The sequence below is a fragment of the Anser cygnoides genome, chromosome 3 (genome assembly GCF_040182565.1).
Source record: "Anser cygnoides isolate HZ-2024a breed goose chromosome 3, Taihu_goose_T2T_genome, whole genome shotgun sequence".
Lineage (NCBI taxonomy): Eukaryota > Metazoa > Chordata > Aves > Anseriformes > Anatidae > Anser > Anser cygnoides.
In genome coordinates, this window is record NC_089875.1 from 75,565,940 (window position 1) to 75,587,605 (window position 21,666).

Consider the following 21,666-nt stretch of genomic DNA (forward strand, 5'->3'; position numbering starts at 1 on the left):
TTTAAACATTTTCAAATCTGGTAGAACACATTTTAGGTTGTTTAGTAGACTTTTTAATTCTTGAGGAAAAGGCAGCACTGCTGAGAGAATCATCTGATAGTCTACTTTCTTGGTGCAGACAGTAGTCTATAGTCCAGGAGAACTAAGCACTCTTGCATATATGAGGGAAGATGTAATATTTACTGCTGCATTAAATGTTAGCAAAAGCATGAGTTAACACAAAAAAAATCCTCTTCAAATTAGTCCAAAGCTTTTATCTTCAGATGTACTACATTTCTGTCTGAAAGTCTTGAATACAAGTTTCATCTTGAGCAGACCTTTTCAAATCTTTTACTCTTACCAGCTACAGTCCAATCCCACAATTCTTTCATCATGCATAGTTCTGATAAAGTCAATGGAGATATTGGATCTATATAAAGGATCTATATAAAGAAAACTCTTGATTTCTGATATTGTTTGTTCATGCATCTGACTTTAACCCAGATCAATAACCTTACACTTAATGTCTATCTTTAATAATTATCAATAATTCCTCAAATCAGTTAAAAACACTTTTCAAAAATTACTTTTTTGTTTCTAGGTTACATTAGCTTCTAAACCAGAACCACACACAATGAATAGGATGCTCTGCTGAATGTCCTATTAGTTAAAATTAATGTGCATGCTACAGGCACACAGACCTCTATACAAGGAACACTGTATGTATTGCATTCATAGTCCTCACCTTTTAGGGTTAACTTCTACCCTACATTCCCTATCCATTAAGCAGTTTTGTAACAAAACTTCCAATATGAAATCATTAAACAAACGTGTTTTTGATTCATAGAAAACATTTATTAAAATTACGTAGTTTCATTAATTAACACAAAAACAATGAAGCAGACGAACAAAACACATTTGGCACAGCCAAATGAGAATTTAATTACTGCAGTGGAGAACTATTAAGCATGGTTGTGAAATGGAAACTTTTTGGCTAAATGCATTTACAAATATTTGAGGACCACATTATGCCCCCAAATCTGTAAATGGTCCATTCCCCCTCCTCTTTGGACAGGGGATTCAGCTGCCTCCGTCACACCTCGTCAGGAGCTCTACCTGTTTGACAGGGGGCCTTGGGCAGAAGAAGATTGTGAAGGAGTCTGCACAGAGAGTGCCCATCCTTCTCCTTGTGAACATAGGTATCACAGTTGTTCCAATACCTACTACTGCATTTTATTAGCCCTGCAACAATTCAGAGGCCCTGGGCCTGGGCCTCTGATTTCTGGTTGGCCCCAAATTTCTCTGTTTTCCTGGATAGTTGTTCAAGATCACAAGGTGCTTTCACTGCAAGAGTGAACCTCATTCCCCTTCAACAGAAGGTGTGCGCACATGGTGAGGGCTCTTTTTCACACTGGGAGCATTTCATGTGTTTCTTCTACCACCCTTTCCTCCTCTGATGGAATGACATGGGACTGAGCAATTTTTCAACAAGGAGATTTAAAAAAAAGTATTATCAGCCCAAGAGCTTCGCATTGAAGAAGCTTTGCAGATTACTGGTCAAGTCAATTTAGCTATGTAAGACATTAAATACTATACACTCACAGTACGAAAGAGCAGCATATCGTGAAAATTACATAAAAATTACAAAACTGCATACACATCACATTAAGTTGTATAATTTAATTAAGCAGAACTGAACCAAGCCCTAGTTTATTGTACATTTTAGGCACTATATAGGGATGGCCCTCAAGCTTTTAAGCATGAAAACAAACTTAATGCACTTAAAAAAATATACAACAAACCCACAAAAAATAAAGGGAAAAAAGAACATAAACTAAATACTTCCCATAGCAATACCCGTATAATAGGCTTAAATCCACTCTTAATGTTGTCCTGTTTATTGAAAGAATTTCACAGGTCAGTGGGACCACTTCACATGAGAAGGCTGAGTAGAATTTGGCCCATCAGCACAGTAGTACCCACAAGAAAAGAAGGGATGTACTGGCTTGATTACATTAAACATGAGTTTTTGTCTACTGTTGAAATCATTCTTGAATTTCCATTCGCCTGATGTACTAACTATAATCTTTAACATCTGGGAGAGGCGATAGCAAGAAGGTTTGTTAACAATTCTTTGATCTTAACCCAACTTCACTGTCAACAAATGGCTAATTCTCAAAATGTGCAATCTGTCTGTCTTAAACCAGGTAATTAATAAGTGCAAAGTAGCAATATCCCTTAAATACTGGGAGTAGTTAGTGGTGTGTCCACAGTCTAAAGAAGTCAGGTTGGGTCTTCAGATGCATTCTAGATTTTAAAATGTACCTATTTCTTACACTTCCAAAATAACAAATCTAAGAATATTCAGAAGTCACTACACATGGTCAGCAGAGGCTTTTTAAAACCCTGTATTTCCACCACGATTGTACTCTTACGAATAGCTCATAAAACCGAACAAGAGTTTGATTACTAGCTTGAAAAATGCAGTTGTAAAATGAAATGAAACATTTTAAAAAATTATAGCACAGGCACACTACAAAGAGATTTTGAAGACACCTGTACTTTGAAAACAGCCAAGTTCCTTAATCTAGTCTACTTAAAGAACACAAGGACTATCTTTTATACCCTCAGCTTCAGCCCAGGGATTATTTTGGTACATGATTTTATAGAATCATAAACAAAGAAAGTTATAACACAAATATTAAAGTAGCCTCAAGAGGCACTAAAATATAAGCAATCTACAAAAAAAAAATCCTCAGCACTGCACACCTATATATTACTATGAGTAACTAGAGGAGAACCTCTCTGAGAACCCATTATCTTTGTCTGGTAGGAAAGCCACTATTTGGCTATGTTCATGAGAAATACACACTTAAGAGTGTAATTATAACAATGTTAGTGTTTCTTAATACAGCATCATAAATTCTGTAGTAGCCATGGAATGTCACTCAGATTTTGTAGACAAATTCATACACTCCAAAAATCGATTACACATGCACTCACTCAAATACAGTTGTATCTGATAAATACTAGCCTATGAAGCTAACAAAACCAAAACAAACCTTTCAAAACCCTCCTGCCACCACCATCCCTCCCTCCACAAATGTAATTATAGCACTAGATGAGACTTTTGGAATAAAAAGAATCTGATTTTTTTGAATACCAAATTGATAATAGAGCAAGGATATACTATGTACTCTCAGAGAATTAACTTTTCAAATTATTGATAATGTTAATTTTCAAAGTCATACACATGGGATAATTAGGAAGCTAATCATTTCAGAATATCAATGAATTCATAACTAATTTCACTACAGGTCTTACTTATCTGCTAAAAAGATATACCCAAATTTCTATTTACGTGCCCTATATTCTAATTTTTGCTCTTTAGAAGAAACACACATTATTGTCATAATCTGAAAAATCCCCACTTTTTTGTTTTATAATGCTGTTTAAAACCACAATTAAATACATTTCAAAGCCATAGCTTGACTGTAAACAGTAAGAAAAAGAAAATAAGAGCTGAAGTATGGCTCAAAAAAGATTCCTGAAATATTCCGAGGTGAGCTCAGAAGCTCGCACTCATTCCATTACCCACAAGTGCCCCTTTTCTTGAAAGTCAGGAAGACTTGCACTGTCACTACATCCGTTTCATTCACATTTCTTCGATGGTAGCTTCAAACTCTTTATCCTCCTATACCTTTGCCCTAACCTCACAGCCACGTGTTTGCATCCTGGCCACCCTTCCACGGTGCCAGCACTGCCCACACTTATTTGTGGGGACCGTGTGGTTTCTCAGATGGGACAACTGATGGAACTCAGATGTGGAAAAACAAAATTTCCCCAACTGGGTTCACCGCGCAGCTTCACAAACACTTATCCTAGTCCAACAGCGAGAGTGCTATAAAAGCTCTTGAAGCTTATTTAAGCAGCAGCACTGCTGCCAAATGTAAAACCGTGGCTGCAGGACCCCCACTACGAAGGGTGGCTGTAGGAGTTTCAACCTCCACCTGTTCACCACACTGCTACTGCAAAGACAACTCAGCTGCTTGCAGAGCAGCTGCTGACCTGCTGCATATTACAGCTTTGCATGTTAAGAAAAATCAAAATCAGTGCCAGTTTTCCTTAATACAGCAGACTGTAAAACTTGCAGCAGTTTCCACAGCTGCTCTGCAAGCAGCTGAGCCATCTCTGGGGTGGGGATCTGGAATTCACTCTAGCCATTTCCCAAGGAGTTAACCCTCGTTTTAAGTCAGGACCAGCCAGAATAACCTGAGAAAAACTCTGGACACCAATTACTCCAACTAAATATGCTCAGTCAGAAGCACTTCCCAGCCCCCCACGTAGAGGCGATGACTGAAACTCTGCTAACATAAAAGCAATTTAAGGATTCACTGCTTTTACCAGTGATAACCAGCAAGCAAAAGCTTCTAGTCCAGGGGGATAACCATCCCTTAACAAGAGCTAATTATCACTCATAAAAACTTTGTATCAGCCATGATAACTTTCAGCTGATTTAAAGAAAGGAAAAAACACTCTTAAATACAGGGAATGAAAGACATAAACTGTATGTCCTTATTTGAGTTAATTTAAGAAACATCATAAATGGTTTTTAGGTTCCTAAGATCTTAAATTAAACCTTTAAATTCTCTTTTATATACTTCCATGAAACTTCATGGGCCTGATCTTGTTTCAGCTGGCATCAGCGGGGAAAAGACAACAGGCCTTTACTGAAATGGGTTACGTAAGGCCAACAAATTAAACAATATTTAGATGGGAGCATACTTGTAAAGCGCCCGAAACAAAACTCAGACCAGGCTTAGGTGTAGTCACAACCTTAATAATCTAGCTGCAAACCAGGACAAGCAACGATAACATTTTTCCCAATTTGACAATTCATTTCCTTTTAGCTTAGGTTCATGTATCTGCTTTGGTATCTTCTGTTTGTGCCCCAGACAAAATATCCTCTTCCTTCCAGTATCCCAACCCCCTTGCACAACTTCCTCAGCCTTGGAGAAAAGGACAGCATGGTCTGGAAGGGTTTGCTCTGTCAAAGAGGAAGATCTCTCTTAAAACAAAATAGTCCCATTGCAGGCTTCTGTCATTAGAGCATTTGCGATTTTTGCTGGTAAACATTTAAACTTGTTCAGCAAAATCTGATAAATACTATTTAGATTTAATGGGATTTACTCGCTTAAATACTACATATGTCTACAGATAAAAATGCACTGTAATGTTGGTTTTAGATGTAAATAGATGAAATCTGGAAGGTATTTTCACAGATGGCAATTCCATAACTTAAATACCAGAAGTTTCTTCAGTCAACTGTCTTAAATATTCAAGCTCTCAGTGAAGTATTTTGCCATCTGTCTATGCATCCGCAGGTAGGACTTGAAATGTAGGGCTTGGACTACTTAGTAGTTAAAATAAATTTTAAAAATCCGAAACAAGGCTGTTCTGCAGTACACCACAAATCCACAGTCCCCATAATTTAACATCAGCTTTCTCTGTATGCTTCAACACAGCTGCTGAGTGCCAAAGCCTGTCCCCGACCTCCATCACCACAGATTCTACATGCGGTGGGGCTGCCGAGCACTTCAACACCCACGTCTTTAGCGCAGGTCTGATCTCTGCCAGATCTCTCATATACATGCTCACGGCAGACACGGTTATTCCACATTCACTTCCTTCCTCAGCTTCCCTGTCTAAATCCTGCTAGCCACTTTTGTTTTGATTAGGACTGGGTTTGCCTGGTCCCCAGCAGAAGTCAAGGGAGGCAAGTTTGGAACAACATACGCTGCATGGAGCCTTGTGTACTTCAAACAGGCATTGGTATGTGCCGTTTAACAACAAAGAGCAATGCAATATTGATCTCACTTGCTCGCCCAGAACTTCCAGTTCTCCTGAACAACTAAGTAGCTTCTACAGACTACTACCATAGTAATGCAAAAATGGAAAAGATGTGCTGAATGAATGAATTCATCCTTGGGAAAGCACAGAATCACGTGTCACAGCATCAGAAACAGTCAGCGTTCAATGTATTATGCCATGCTCAACCTTACCCTAGAAAAAGTAGTATAGCTACAACATTAGGATCTAAAAGACTAGGCATCTAATTCATCATCAGAAAGGATGTTTGGCCAAATTAAAAAGAAAAAAAAAAAAGAAAAGACTTTTCAGGAGTCTAATTTTCCCTTTATTCTTGTGCTTACAATCATATCCCAACAGTCTCAGTAATTTTCCCTCTTTCTTTTGTTGTATGTTATTGTTGCAAGTACCTGTAAGAGCAAGATTTACAATATACAAACTAAAGTGCAGTTCAGAACAGTGCAGGAAAGACTCACTGCAAGAAGAAGCAAGAAGAAGAGGCTCTCTTCTATTGTTATCAGATCTTGTAACAACAGTAACTTGCAGCAACAGTAAAAGTTCAGATGAAAGCGAGAAATTTCAAACCAGCCATGTTCGTTTTAATGAGAAAACAAAATACACCAACTCCTGCACGCTGCTCCTCCCTTCCTTCCTCTCCCCATCTCATAAAAGAGCATCCCAAAGAAGGATCACGTTTTAAGGTCCCAGTTCAGAAATCCTAGATCAATCCCTTAATGCGGTAAGAATTTTGGACTACAGAGTCAGGTCCAAGCAAACATTTTCTAATCTGATCAATCCATCTCACACTGAAAAACCATATAACACAGAACATGAAATTATAACCCTTGAAATTCACAAACATGTATTTAATTGCATCTATTTACACAGTACCCTACCCTTCAGTATCACCTTTAACATGTGCTTTATGCTTAACAAAGAAAAATGTACGTTTCTAACATGATCCATGCAAAATATACGCAAAAGAAGAATCCAGAGCATTTACACTTTACTGCCAGCATTCAAAAAAAGTTGTAGAGAAGTTGCATGTACAATTTTGAGCATGCAGTAAGGCAAACATCATGACTTTATTAAAGCTCAAACTCTTATTAGTTCTTAGCAATGAAAACCTTTTTTTCATGTGCATCACAAGAGGTTTCTCACTTCACCTCTACAGTCTCTTTCACCCCTTGTTAAATTTAAGAAAAAAATCTATGTCAAGAACTGTTTATACAAAACTATGTGCAAAGTTCACATCATAAAAGAGAATTAATCTATATCATCCACTCCACGCTAACCTATTAAAAGTCCAAACGACAATACTGAGCCAAATTAAGTAAGGTGCACAGCCCTTGTATTTAGGAGTTACACAGGACTGACATTGCTACTTTTTTTTTTTTTGTGGAAGAAACACTGGACTAGGCATGCGGCTGGATTTGACATGGGTTGTTTCAAAAACTTGTAATTGTTATATGATACTGAATGACTCCAATCCATGGCAATGATACAAACCATCAGAGTAAAGCAAATAAATAATAATAATAATAAAAGACAGGAGTGTAAATGTGTGGGTGTACCTTATTTACATTGCACAAACACACAGATGCACATATGTAATCACTGACATGTTTCTGCCTGAAATGATGCTTGTAACTCTAGGTACCTTGTTACCAGAAGGGTAACAACAACCTAAAGGTAGTTCAGAGTAGATCAATCAAAATGATTAGTGCTGTAGGAAGGACTTAAAAGGGAGAGTTAAAAACTCAATACTGCAGCTGTTACATGAACAGAATTTTCACTGAGTGAAGGAGGGGGGCTTAAACACAAGCATTGTCTGCTAAAAATAGATATCGATATAATTGTTTAATTAGTGAAGCACTGACTTTAGAAAAATATGACCATAATCTGCACACAACCAAGGGGAACTCCAAGATGGAAGAAAGAAAAATCATTAATTGCAAGCTTTAAAAACTACATATAATGAACTTAAACTATTACAAGAATTTTGACTCAACATTCAAGACGTTTTTGCTCACAGCAAGATCTCATAAACTGAGTATAACCTCACCGAGGAAAGGTAAGATAAGGCAATAAAAATATTGTCGCGAGGTTCAAACTAGCTTTTACCAGACTCGGACTTGGACTGAGTAAGGTTTCTTTCTTCTACTTAGACTGCCTGATTCTATAAAATGATTTTAGTAGCTACAAACATTGCAGAATGGGTGGACGCACACAGAAAAACGTGCACACTTAAATGATGAACTCTTTTCAAAACAGCTTTAAACAGCAATATTTTGTTTCGACAGATTAATAAACTAATGTCTTTGCCTTGAAAGGAACCTTTCACATGACTAAATTTTTCAAACGAATTAAACTAATAAGAATAGGGTCCAATCTAGCAGCCTACTCCGTTGTAGGAGCCGACTGTTAAATATCATAATTGATTTAAAGGCATTTTTATGCTCTGGCTGCTACTGGTACCATTGGTCAGGTAGTCAGCTAACAAAGCATTCTGTATACCAGTATGAATTATCCAAAACGTACTCTGAACCAAAATTTACGCTGCTTCTCCACATTTCTTTAAACAGAAAAAATCTGCTTTGGACTGATGGAAAGAAGATAATGTCAACGTGAAGCTTACGTACATTGCAGGTTTCATCAGAAAGTAGAAAGCAAGAAACATACTTGCTTTGTTCTAGGAGTAATTCATTACGGAATATTAATCAATGCGCTCAGTAAAACGTAGCTCTAAGAAACACTCAAAATGACTGAGGCGCACAGTTCCTGTGCAACGAAACGTGCTGGTTTTCATTGCATTTTACATCACGACATATCTTAGAAACCTAAAAATACTGGCAAATTGTAGATTACTAAGCTGTCAACAAACACTTCTAAAATTTCCTGCTTGTAGAAGACTGCATCCTTTAGCGGAGGGGGCACAACACAACAGAAATCCAAATTTACCACAGACTTTTCAGATTTTTTTCTATGACTACTTTCAATTGTGGCCCAACACCTTGTCTAATATTACTTAAAGGTATCACCTCATCATGCAGTTCAACACCTCTCTATTTCCACAGCTCTAATATCATTGTTTCCAAACGTATCTTTTTATTAATAATGCTGCTGTACTTTAAATGCTTGTCCTCTATTATTTGAGAAGCGACAAGAATAACGTGCATTAATGTAAAATTAGATTAAAAAAAGTTCTGTTTTTTTATAATCTATAAATTTACAAAACTATAAAGAGCAATGTCATGACTTGAAAATGTACAAAGAGGGGAAGACGGTGAGGGGGAAACAGGAGGACGAATGATCCTACTTCAGTAAGTATTTAATTGATTCAATTCTTAAAGGAAAAAAAAAAAGTAGTAGCAACGGCAGGCGGCACCTCTATGCCAGTACAAAGCAAGAAACCTAAGAATTCAATAAATTCACTACTTAATTCCACACTTTGCCTGTAATTCCAAATGCAAACGGCAAATACTGATGGCCAGGCCCTTAGGCGTGGGGTATGTTTAACACGCCGAGGTCAGAAATCCATTCCACCACCACAAGGAGCAAGACCACATGCCACAGAAGCACTGTTTGTAAGTTTTAGTCACCTTTATATTAATTCACGAAAAGCACATTCCTTGAAAAAGCCTGGTGAAAGCTAGCACAAAATGAGGCTGGGCCACCAAATGGAACAGAAAAACGGAATCCCTGTGCAGTCATGCAACAACCCTCCCTCCTGTGTTGCAAACGTCATAGAAAATGGACAACTACGTAAAAAGTTAAGATGCCTTTTTGCCTCCCTAACATGGCCCTAGCCAAACCCAAAATGGTCTCTTCACCTATCAGATGCTGCTCCTCTGTTCTCTGATCGCAGAGGAGCGCGGTGAAATTCAAAACAGCGTTGTTGCAACTGGAGACTAACACAAGGACCAGGGGAGGTCTACACACGCGCCTTCCCCACAAGCCACGCTACAGAACTTGGGAAAAACTCCCTTCAGCTTACGATTTTACAAGCCGCCTGCATCTGAAACTCCTTCACCTGAAGGCATTCAGATACAGGCTTCCACGTTCACAACGGCAACACAGTTCACGCTGGTACGCTTAAAAATAAAAACAATGGCCACGGGCTTCTTCTCTAACAGCCCTACAGAGACCATGCTTTTGGTCTGACTCCTTAATCGTTGCTTTTTTTTTTTTTTTTCTAGGAAGGAGTATTTAAAAATCAACCAAACAAACCACACGCGTGTTTCAGTTTATCACCACAGGGACACTCTCAGGCCTGAATTACTGCAAAATAACACTATAATTATGCCTCAATTGCACTAACTAATCTCAAACGAGCTTTTAAAAAACAATTCGAGGTTTACAAGAAAAGCGTTTAAAATGCATTCAAACGTTACCTAAATGAAAAGGACCTTTATTTATCCTTTTCTGACTTTAGTTTTAACCAGATTCCAAGGAAAAGCGTATCAGCTCCCGAACAGTGGGGTGACAAATCATAAACGTGGTTAAAAAGAAAAATGGGGCATTTAAAAATAAATAAAACACACGGGAAATTTTTCTAATTGAGGAGTAAGAGACGAGGAAACAACATCATCCTTTTGCACAAATCTTCGGCCACGGAGGCTGAGCGCAATCTAACGATCTTATTTACTCCAATTGTGTGCTGCCAACAAAACAATTACCTACGGCGACTTTTTAATTACAGATGTACCTAAATGCCTAGGAAAAAACAGGTTACTTCTCTCCACGTGAAACCGGAATCCCACTGAGCTCAACCAGCAGTGGCAGGCAGAGATGGAAGACAAAAATGGGTCTTACTTGGTGTACAAAGACATCAACTGGGGACTCCAAGGGGCTTCCCTCTCGGTTGCTCATGGAGATGAACCCGAATCCCATTCTCACATTGAACCATTTGCAATGGCCGGTTCCGTGCAAAACCTGGGATTCCTCCTCTTCTTCCTGCTCCGGCAACTTCCCGGGCTCCTCTCCACCTTTACTCGCCCCTGCTGAGGAAGAGGGAAAGGCAGGGGGTGGGGTGGGGGTGGGGGAGAAAAGAGAGGGGGGGGGACAAGATGCAAAGCAGAGTTAAATTCTGGTAATGTCCTTTGGCCACCGTGTAAAGGAGTTACTACAGAGGAAACAGAAGGAGAAAAAAAAAAAAAAGCGAACAAAACGCAATCAAAAGCAAACTGCGAAAAGAGCTTATTTTTTTTCCTAAATTCAAAAATAAACAACCTTCTCCCCGAAACGCGTTTAAACAATTAAAAAAATAAAATCACCAGAGGTTACGGAGAGGAAACCCCGTGCGCGGAGGCTCTCCCTCTCGCTCTGCACAGGGCAGCAGCCCACGTTTCGCTACATACGTGTATTTTTCCATTTAACTCCATCTTTCAGCCACATTACAGCGCAGAAGGCGATACTTTACTTGAGTATTGCTGCTTTAAGACCGATCCCATTGCTCAAGAGAAATTCGCAGCCAAATTAGTCTCTCGTTGCAGGGCGCAGGACCGGGGGGCGAGGGGGGGAGGCCGGCTCAGGAGGGGTGGAAGGGAGAGGAGAAGCCAAATTGGGGCGATTGCACAACTGGCTATTGCACACGCAGCGCGGAAACCACTATTTTGCAACGCGCATCCATCCCTCCTCGGAATAAACTTTCGATTAAAGTTGGGACAGGTGTACCAGCGTTTTCTCATCCCACCACCGCGGCTGTGCTTAATCAAACAGGAACAATTCAAACAATAGCCCCCTGAAAGCTTTTCGAGCCCTGAATCGGAGTGGGCGGTACGGAACAGTTTTGGAGAGCCGTAACAATGGGTTTGCAGCAAGCCCCCTTGCGCGGGCCGATAAAAAAAAGGGGAACGGCGAGAGGGGGGAGCCGGGGAGGGGGGGAGAAGGGAGGGAGAGGGGGGGGAGAGCGAGCGAGGCAGCGAGCGAAAATCAGAGTAAAACAATAGAAAAAAGAGAATTAACCTTCGGCCATGTTGCCCCACGGGCCCTCTGCTCCAAACTCGTGAGATGAAAACTTTCCCTTTGGCTCGAAGCGGTCTTCTGCATTAACCTAACATCCTGATTTTGAACGATCCCAAATTTCGCTCGCATGGTCTAATGTGCGTTCCCTCTTTGGATTTTCCCCTTTCTCTCGCGCTCGGTTTCTGGCCCCCTGCGCACACGTGACTTTGTCAATTACATGCTTTCTTGCTACTAATTTCGCATCGGATCCTGGAGGGGTTGGCGAGAGGCAGGCGCAGCCAATCGCCATTGCAAGCGGGCTGACACGCCGCTGTAATTTATGAATGAACGCCGAATTTCCAACGCGTCCTTTCCTTTTTTTTTTTCCTTTCCCCCTTTTTTTTCCATTTTCCTTTTTTTTCCATTCCCCTTTTTTCCTTTTTCCTTTTTTTTCTTTTCCTTTTTTTCCCTTTCCCCTTTTCCTTTCCCCTTTTATTTTTTCCCTTTCCCTTTTCCTTCCCCCCCTTTTTTTTCTTTTTTTTTCCCCTTTTCCTTTTTTTTCCCTTTCCCCTTTAACCCGCTCGCTTCTTCACGCGCCCGGCCGCCCCCCCCAGCCCCCCAACCCCCTGGCGAGGGCCGCGGGACCCCGCCGCGCGGGCACGCGCGGGGCCAGGTGCGCGCGGACGAGCCGCCCCCACGTGCCCGTGCCCGTGCCCGTGCCGTGCCCACCCGTGCGAGCGGGAGCGCGCCGCGGGAGCGCGCTATCACCTCCGCCGGGCCGGGGGGCGCGCTTCGGGACATTTCGGGAGGGGGGAGGGGGAGGGGGGGGGCGAGGAATTGCACTTCACAGGTTTCTCCGCCATCTCTTTCCGGGGGAGGGGATGTGATTAATGACTTCCTAAATAAGAGCCCGGTCTTCGAGCCCAGGGCTGGGGCGAACCTCAGGCGGCGGCGATTGTTCCCCGGGAGCGCGGAGGAGAGAGGGGGGGGGGGGGGGGAGGAGGAGGAGGAGGAGGAAGGAGGGGGCGCTACCAGAGAAAAGGATTTGCTAGAGAGGAGGAAGGCGGAAAAAAAAAAAAAAAAAAAAAAGCAAGCCGGAGGCAGCAGACAAAGAGAAGACGCGCAGGGCTGCCCGGGCGGTGCTGCCTCGGGGCCGGGCCACCAGCGGGGGGGCCCAGCCCGGCGCGGCCGCCTGGTGCTGCCCGGGGCGCGCCCCCGCGGCACCCGCAGCCCGCCAGCCCCTGCCGCCCTGACATCTCGTAGGAGCGCGGAAAACAAAAGCGCAGCACACCACCGGCAGGCATTAAGGGAGCTCCGCTTTATTTCCCGCTCGTCGCCGTCAAGGTGTGAACGGAGCCGCGAGGCGCCGCGGCTGAGCCTCCCCTGCGCTCCCCGCCCACCCGCAGCGCGTTTGCTGCGTTCGGGGGGCGGCGCGGCCGGGGAGGGCACCGGGACGGCACCGGGACCCCCCGAGACCCTCGGTCCCCCCCCGGTGCCGTTTGCGCCCTTTGTCCCCGGGCGCAAGCACGCCCGGGTGGGCAGCGGGGTGGGCGCAGGAGCGGGCGGGCGAGGGGAGCAGCAGCTCCGAGTCCTGGCATTCCTGTGCAGTCCTCAACCGTAAATTTCCTACGGGTTATTTCAACAGAGGAGGTCGACTTCCTACGCTGACCCGCCCGGCGCGCCCCGGCAATACACCATTCCCCCGGGCTCGGAGCCTCCCTCCCCCCCATCCCCACCCCCCCCCCCCCCCCCCCGCCTCGGCGATTATTTTACGATATTCAATCAGCTGTAATTGTATAGGCTCGGGTCTTACGGCCGTGACCATTTCTAATATGTAATAAATGTACGAGACGCCGACGCGCGTGAAACCCCAGCCGTGAACGCGGCATCGAGGCTACCTGGCGAAAAAAGGCGTACGCCGCTGGCTGGGGGCGTGCGGGACGGCACGCTGCCACGGGGCGAGCCCTCGCCGACACCTCCTCAGAAAGGGGCAACGTGTTCTGCTCAACACCGTTTTCAAGGTCTTCAGTTTTTTTCAGATGGATTTATTCCACCAGCGTTTGGTAGAGAAATACCTCGGAGGCTCCAGTATTAGTTAAACGGCCACAAACATGCTGTTTGAGTTCATTATATATATATACATATTTAAAGTCTTTTGTTAGCAAGTTTCATTTAAATGAAAATTCATCACGACACGTTCTTCGATGAATAAATGAAAAACCAGGAAAACCGATCGCAAAATTATTTGATTGCAAAAATATTTGTTGCCACGTACTGGCACTGTAAAACAAATGGAGATTTTGTAAAATGGAGGGGGGGATTTGCAAAGGGTCTTTACTGAGATTTTCAGGCCTCCAGTATTAGTGGAATTAAGGTTGGGGTCACTGGACTGGTCACTGGTGTCAGATGTTATCGACTCATTCATTTCCTGCAAGGGACATCAGCCTTTCAAGTTTTGTGGAAGGTAGAGAGCTGTTGCCAGCTGGGAACTCTCCGCGAAAAAAAAAAAAAGAGAGAAAGAAAGAAGAAAAAAAAAAGAAGAAAAGGAAGAAAAAGAAAGAAAACCAAGGAACACAAACATCTTACCAAAAATTCCAGAATTCATTCCCTAAGAATCAGCCATACATTTTTCGGAGGGGGGGGGAAGGGTTAGGGGGGAGCAAGAGGATAAAGGGGGAAAATCCTACAGAACAAGCCAAAATGAGCTGAATGGTAATAGTTCACCTATCGAAAGCTATTTCTGTTCTTAAGTTTTGCTAAACGCATGCTAATTTGGTAAAGACAATTGCACGGAGCTGGATCATTGTCTTTACAAACGCACAGGAAGAGCTCACTTGAAACCCTGTAGCCAAGCGGTGCTGCTTTTCCCATCTGTCACCTTCCCAACACTTCTAAAGTCCCAACTCCGACGTCTTCTGTTCGGCCAAACAAAACCCGAGACGGATCCCTCCCCCCGTAAATACCAGCCCCGGGCACCACCCGAGCACCCCCCCGCGTGCCTGGGAGCCAAGCCGCGGGTTTTACACTTGAAAGCGGAGCTGCGGGGGCAGCCGCGCCTTCCCGTCTCGAAGCGGGCCGGCAGGAAAAGCCGGGGCCGGGAGAGCCGCCCCAGGGCCGCCCGGGGCGGAGAAGCCCTCCTGCCCTGCCCGCCGAGGTAGGTCGGGGCCCGGCGGCTGAGGGACCGAGCCGTGCCGGGGGCGATGTGAACCGCCCGACGGCGCGGCCGCCCTGCCGGCTGCGGGCAGCCCCGGGGGGCGCCTCCTGAGGCAGCGGCGCCTCCCGCCCAAGCCCCTCACCTGGGCACCGCCCGCCCAACGGCCGCGGCGGCGCCCGAGGCGAACCGCCCGCCCCGAGCCGCCCCCGCGGGTAGCGGCCCCGCGGGTGGGGCCCCGCCGCCTCCCGGGGCGACGCAGCGCCTCGCCGCCGGCAGCTCCGCGCCCCCGCCCCGCGCATGCGCCGCCGCGGGCGGGCGCCCGGGGAAGGGCCGGGGCCGCGGCCCCGTGAGGGCGGGCGCGCCGCCGAGCAGCGCTCGGGCACGGCGCGGGGCAGCCCCGCGGAGGGGCCGGCGGGCGGCCGTCCCTGACAGGCTCCTGCCTCGGCCCGGAGCGGCGGGTACGTGGCGGTGGGTACCGCGTACGCACCCCTCACAGAGCTCGTGCGCCCTGCACAACGCTCACGGTACAACTGTGAAGCCTTTGGGTGAAATTAATGATTTTTTTTTTCTTCCTTCCAGAAAGATGCATCACTAGGGACGCGCTGTGAGGCAGCGGGACGCAAGGACTTCGGTTTCACAAAGTCAGCCGTGCAAGAAACTGTAGAAAAGACTGACCTGAGCCTGAGGAGACCTTCTTGAATGACCTCATCGTCTTCCGAGGAACCTAAAATCAGAGAGCCGGAGTCAGTGCTGTGCACGTTGTACCAGAGTACCATATTTAATTACCTCTTCTCCAGTTTAACGGCTCATTAAAAGGCCATAAAATGCCAGCGCATTGACTCTGTGAAGTGACCTGTAAACTTATTAACTGTTCCAGACTTACCTAGCTCATCAGAACCACAAAGAGATAACCAAGACATGGCATAAAACCCAGCCGACGCTCTCTCCCCCCCTCTTCTTTTAAATCATCCTTAAAAGCATTGTCCCTGCTATAAAAGCTATGCAGCTGATGACAGCAGAGGGAAGAGACACAGATTTGCAGGATATTGGAAGGTGTTCTTTTCCTTTATCAATATTTAATCGCAATAGGTAACTTAAGAACTAGTGACTTGTCTTTACTACGCTTCAATTGTACAAATTAAGCACTTAGTCATACATTGTATATGATTAAAAAAAAATAGTAAGAATTACTCTTTGGCATTCTTCCATGGTCAAAATTGTAACTCATTGTGAATCTGTGAGTATCAATAGAAAAATGATTTCAATTACATCCACTATAGAACTGCAGAGCAAAATTTGTGATAATGCTACATTCTAAGTCTCAAGAAGAACAAAAGCAATTAGTCATAAAATACAGATGTTTGGCTTTGTTGAAACTCCATGGAAAGTGTCTTTTGATCTAGCTAAGAAAAGTCTGACTAATTATGTACAATAATCAAATTGTAAAATATCATAGAGAAACCGAGTGCCACAGATGGTAAGAAGCATGGAGGAAAAGACCTTGTTTTTGAAGTCAGCTTGTTACTTCGGCTATCCAGTTTGTTTAATAAATGAAAGATGAATAGATAGGACCATGCACAAACTCACCTGCTACACGCCTGTCCTCGTCACCCACTGCTACCTTTTGATTAATCCACTTTAACTAAAACCCATACAAAGCACACCTTATTCTCCTGTTTGATGTAAGCCTGATTCTCTTAAGAAATCTGAGATTTGAGTTTTTCCCATTTTAAGAGCATGGCATGACTGTTACTTTTTTTTTTTCCCCTAAAAAAATAGGATATCCCAGTAGGACTTAGCAAAGCCTGAAGATGAATGGTCAAAGACAAATGAGAATCAAGTTTCTCTAACTTCCTTTTCCCCTACAGTTAGCTATCCTGAGTACTTTACAAACACCAGGAGTTGGAAAACGGGATGGCACTTATCTTTCCTTTCAATGCAACAACAGTAGCAAGTGAAGTCTGTTCCTCTTCTTTTCTAATAACTAAGTTTTCCACAGGAATTGTGTGGACTTTTGCTTTGTATTGAACCTAACCCTGCTTTTACACCTTCCAGCACCAAAGCCCAATCTCTGTGCCTGCTTCTTTGTTCTGCCAACCTGTGGCTGTGTGGCTTTTGTGTCTTTCAGATTTACTTGCATTATTTATGCAACATAATGAAATATGCAAGCATAGAGTAAAGGATCCGTTCTTGGCTTTGACATGTAGTCTGCTTCAGTTTATGAAGGGATTAAAAATAAATATTTAGGGGAGTGGTGTTGGGACTCGAAGGGGGAAAGCACAGTTCTTAACAACTGTAGCAGAAAACAGCACAAATAAGTTATTCTTGTTTCCAGTATCACTATTCCAAAATATACGTTAAGCATTGCATATTTGAAAACACCATATAAACATGTGAGTAGAAGGGGGTGTAATTCTTTATTATTATTCTAATTAAGTAGAAGGGGGCATTTTTTTAATGGTTATATAAAGTAGTTGTAATAAATAGCTTCGCAATAGGACACACAAAACTTGCCACAAGGGATGTTAGCGTAGAAAAGCCTGAACTCATGTAGGAACGAGATAGTTTAAATGGGAAACTGATTGGCATGTATTTTACTGTACCCTGCTGAAAGTCATAAGAAGTCTGTCACACATAAATGGAAGCAAGTTTGGGTTGTGAAAGGACTGGTGCTCAACTCTCCTATGCCTCCCTGTACCATACAAAATGGAACAAAAAGTATTTTGGTATGTTAGTTCTGAAACTATCTTGGCATTTACATTAACTTTACAAATGTAAAAAAACAACTGTTTAGGAATTATGTACAACAAGACATTTTTAGAGAAAAAGGTAACTTTGAAAGCAATCCAAACTGCATTCACAGTGTGCAGAAGGACTCTGTGACAATAGGTACAACAAATAATGCAGCTGAACACCACATGGAATTATTGCAGGCTAGGAAACACAATGAAAAGAGTTAAAGACACACTGACAAAGACAGTAGTGCACCTCCACCACATTACAGGTTGCACATTTTATAATCGACTTACTGATCTAACAGCTTATATTGTTTTTGACAATAAGAAGTTTTTGACAACTTCTTATTGGTCACTGGAAAATAATAGCAAGTTTATACCCAACTTGCTTTAAAAAATCTCTTTAATAAGCAGTGTTTTGATTTTCAGATCATAAACTTATTAGATTAAGCCAGTTTGCTACCTAAAAGATTCAGAAACATAAATTGCTTGTATGAAAGTAAAGCAGACACTTAGAGTTATCACATTTAAATAAGTTTTATGATTTTCTCAAAAAATAAGTCAAAATCATTTTTCAGATGTTAAACCTGCTTCTTCTGCAGGCAGTGGTAGCTAGGGGACTAGTTTCTTCCACGGAGTAAAGTCACCAGTATTTTTTTGAAAGAATGGATACTCTAAGAACTGTCAGAGTGCAGAATTTGAGAAAAAAAAAAAGAACACCAATATTTCACGTTGCAACAACATTACAGAGAGGAAAGGAATAGGGGGAAACATGCTAATGTTAAGGGAGCTCTTTAGTAGAATTCATCAGTAGTGAAGACTTAAAATGATGAATGCTGGAAAGAATATCCAAATTTGAAAACCTTTTTATATAGAACCCTAGCATAGAAAGAGCACAAAATAATCTTTTTATTTTTACATTCTATTAACATAGAAAGCACATTTTATAATTAATAAACTTTGTTGTCTATCTTTTGAACCAGTCAAAAAAAAACAACCAAACAAAAAAAAAAACACAATTAACCATTTATTCTTGTTGATAATTTTTGGCAGCACCATGCATATAATACTTTGATTTCAAACATCATAAGGAAGTGTTGTCTTACACTCTGAATTAACTTATTTTAAGAATATTTACATGTTTTTTTTAAAGTACAGTTTGAAATAATGGATTTGGTCCTGAGGTGTTTTCATTGTTCAACTCTCATTTTCAACTCTCCTGTTTTTGTTTCATTAAGTAAAACACTTAGAATAGACTAAAAAAAGGTCCTGGAGTTGGACACTCGACTGTCAATGTCCTTACATAATCACAGGAAAAAAAAAAAAAAGTTCTCACAATTTCATTTAGCCTAGTCAAAATTTGTTTTCTTCCACACTTCTTAGTCCATTACAGTATTAACAAGTCAATATAAAAGCAAGTGCATGTGAGAATTTCAAACATCAATGCTGAAACATTTTAAAAGTGCTGATTCAAGAAAATTCATTAAACAATAGCAAATGAAAATCCACTCTTTCTGTTCTAATTGGACCCTGTTCTGTAACTGATCCAAAGTGGTAATTATGGTTTGAAGTAAATAAAATTGCTTGGTAATAGCTGAGGTATGCTTTGCCCAGATGTAAGAGGCGGCTAAGCATAGCCTAGTTTTTAAAAAAGGCAGCACACACTTTTTAAGACGAAACATGCAGTTATGCAACTTTTAGCTGCCTGTAAGATTGTCATTTGACTACAGTGGGGACAGGAACAGAGAAAGGTAAAATGTGCTTCCAGCGTTGTTATGAATCTGATTCTTTTGACCAATACAAAAGGAATACCGAATCACACTGTATCCGATTTAAAGCCATTGAAACCCTGCCAACTATATAAATAGGATCAAAGTTTTTCTTTAAAATGTAATACTATTGTTATATCAATATAGGCAGTATTTTAGCATTAAAAATATTTAGGATCCATTTAGATTAAAACTTTAATACCATATTAAAGGAACACGGTGAACAAGATTATTTTGACTTAAGAATTGAAATTAGATACATGGTTCTCATCTTAAGTGTATTTGACTTAGTATAATCTAATTTCATACACTGCATTTAGATGTACATAGGTTAAGCAACTGAATTATTTTTTAAAAAGTAGAATAAGTAAGTTTCAACCAATGTTTTGTAAGATTCAAAGATGAAATTTTTGAAATATACGATTATTTAAAAGAATTAACACCTCTACTACTGCTCTTTTTCCTGCTTTGTTTGTATTTGCAGTATTTTGTTCCCCATTTACAGTTACCATGGGGTATTTTGAAATTGCCTCAAATTGATTTACTATGTGTTCTGTATGTTCCAAAGCAAATGGAATTATGAGAAACTACCTTCTGATTTTATTATTTTGTTTTCAGGGTGATTTTTTAATATTTAAATCAATTACTTGTTAAGGAAAAATCCTTTGGAAGCCACAAGTCTTAAGTCATAGATAGATGAACATATTTTTCATAGTTCGATCATTAACTTATTTTGTAGTTATTTATGCATGTGAAAAACAACGTACTTTGTAAGTTTACAAGTAAATAATAAATTCTGTTTGCAAACAAAACAATACTATATAAAGCCCTGAAGATATGTATTTTAATGGTCAAATAAAGAAAGATGTGTACACCTACTATGGTAACAAGGTAAATTAAATTTTTATTTTTTTAGTTAAAAAAAAAACACCTTTTCCCATTGTTCCTGGTTACGCCATATTGAATATGTATTGTTCACATTCAGTGTAGAAATACCACATTTTTAATCGAGAATTCTATGTGCTTTTTCTCAATGCAAAGCATTTATTTAACCAAGATTAAAAGTGTTCTATAAACAAACTGTATAATTTACAACTTTTGTTTAGGTTACAAAAATACACTTGCCAACTAAGAGTTTAGTATCATCCCATCGAAAGTGATTGCACTCCAACAAGTTTTATTTTAAAAAATATTCTGCGGGCTTTTATTTGTTTTTATAATAACTTTAGTATGGTCTCCTCTCAGAGATTTTTTACATTAACCAAATATTTGTTTTCATGGAATTTTCCCTTAATCTTTGACATATCCTTCCCTCGCACATAATCTTTGTTTTATTTTTACATTCCATTAACCCACAAAACACAGAATTTTATTTTTGATCACTGAGTTGTTATTTGAGAATGTTAATAGATTTAAATATGCCTTTTTTGTCGTATTTTTTTATCATAATGAGCTAATATGAACATTGAGACTTAGCAAAGAATAAAATGATCAAACCAAAGGATATACACGTGAAACAATAGATCAGTGTCTGTAATTTAAACACCAACATTAATTTTTAGATTAATCATAGATTGTGCAGGGTATATGGTATTTTTCTGATTTTAACTGGAGTTTACAGTAGTCCTATACATCAAACCTTCTGAGTCACTGTTTAAAACAACCAGGCAAATAAAGTAATGCAATGGTCGTTTTTTTATATATTTTAGTGTAGATAGTTTATTAATTCAAACCAGAAAAAAGAACACAGGAATATCAGTGGTATATAACTAAAAAGTCATGATCTTTAAAATCAAAGTTGAAAATATTTAAAAATTAGTGCACACGTCAGTGAATTTGTGCAGGAGATAGTATCTGCAAGAAAAGTAAAAACTTACTATGCGACACAAAAATATCAGAGAGGATACAAATTTTAACAGTATGAGTTGTGGGCATTATCATAGGTGTTACAATATTGCACCTGGTGTAAACAAGTATCAAATGTTACCTATAGAACAGCTGTTAAATATGCTTAGCATATTTAGGGAGACTGGGTTTAAGGTATATGTGGTATTATTAGTGGAAATATTGAAATAACGCCTTCAAACAGTTAAGAATCCCCAATCTTAAGTAGTGAAAAAATACAACGCTGCTTATAATGAAATGATAATCACATATATACATACTAGTTAAGTGAAGAGTCTGTGCAGTTACTGGACACTGACATGGAGAATGC

The 21,666-nt window shown here is 41.2% G+C and overlaps 1 protein-coding gene across 5 annotated transcripts in view; it reads right to left on the reverse strand.

Annotated features, from left to right (window-relative positions):
* LIN28B (lin-28 homolog B) overlaps positions 1-21,666 on the reverse strand; it is a 98,497-nt gene that overhangs the window by 73,285 nt on the left and 3,546 nt on the right. The window contains exons 2-3 of one of the 5 annotated variants that reach the window (XM_066994475.1): positions 15,623-15,671; positions 10,663-10,847 (exon numbers count right to left, since the gene is read on the reverse strand). In XM_066994475.1, the coding sequence (XP_066850576.1) occupies positions 10,663-10,847; positions 15,623-15,656 (219 nt within the window). In that variant the 5' untranslated portion in view covers positions 15,657-15,671. Of the gene's footprint in view, positions 1-10,662; positions 10,851-11,269; positions 11,785-11,814; positions 12,232-15,622; positions 15,672-21,666 lie in introns of those variants that run through there. The other 4 variants (XM_066994474.1, XM_066994478.1, XM_066994477.1 and 1 more) reach the window with 4 other exon arrangements.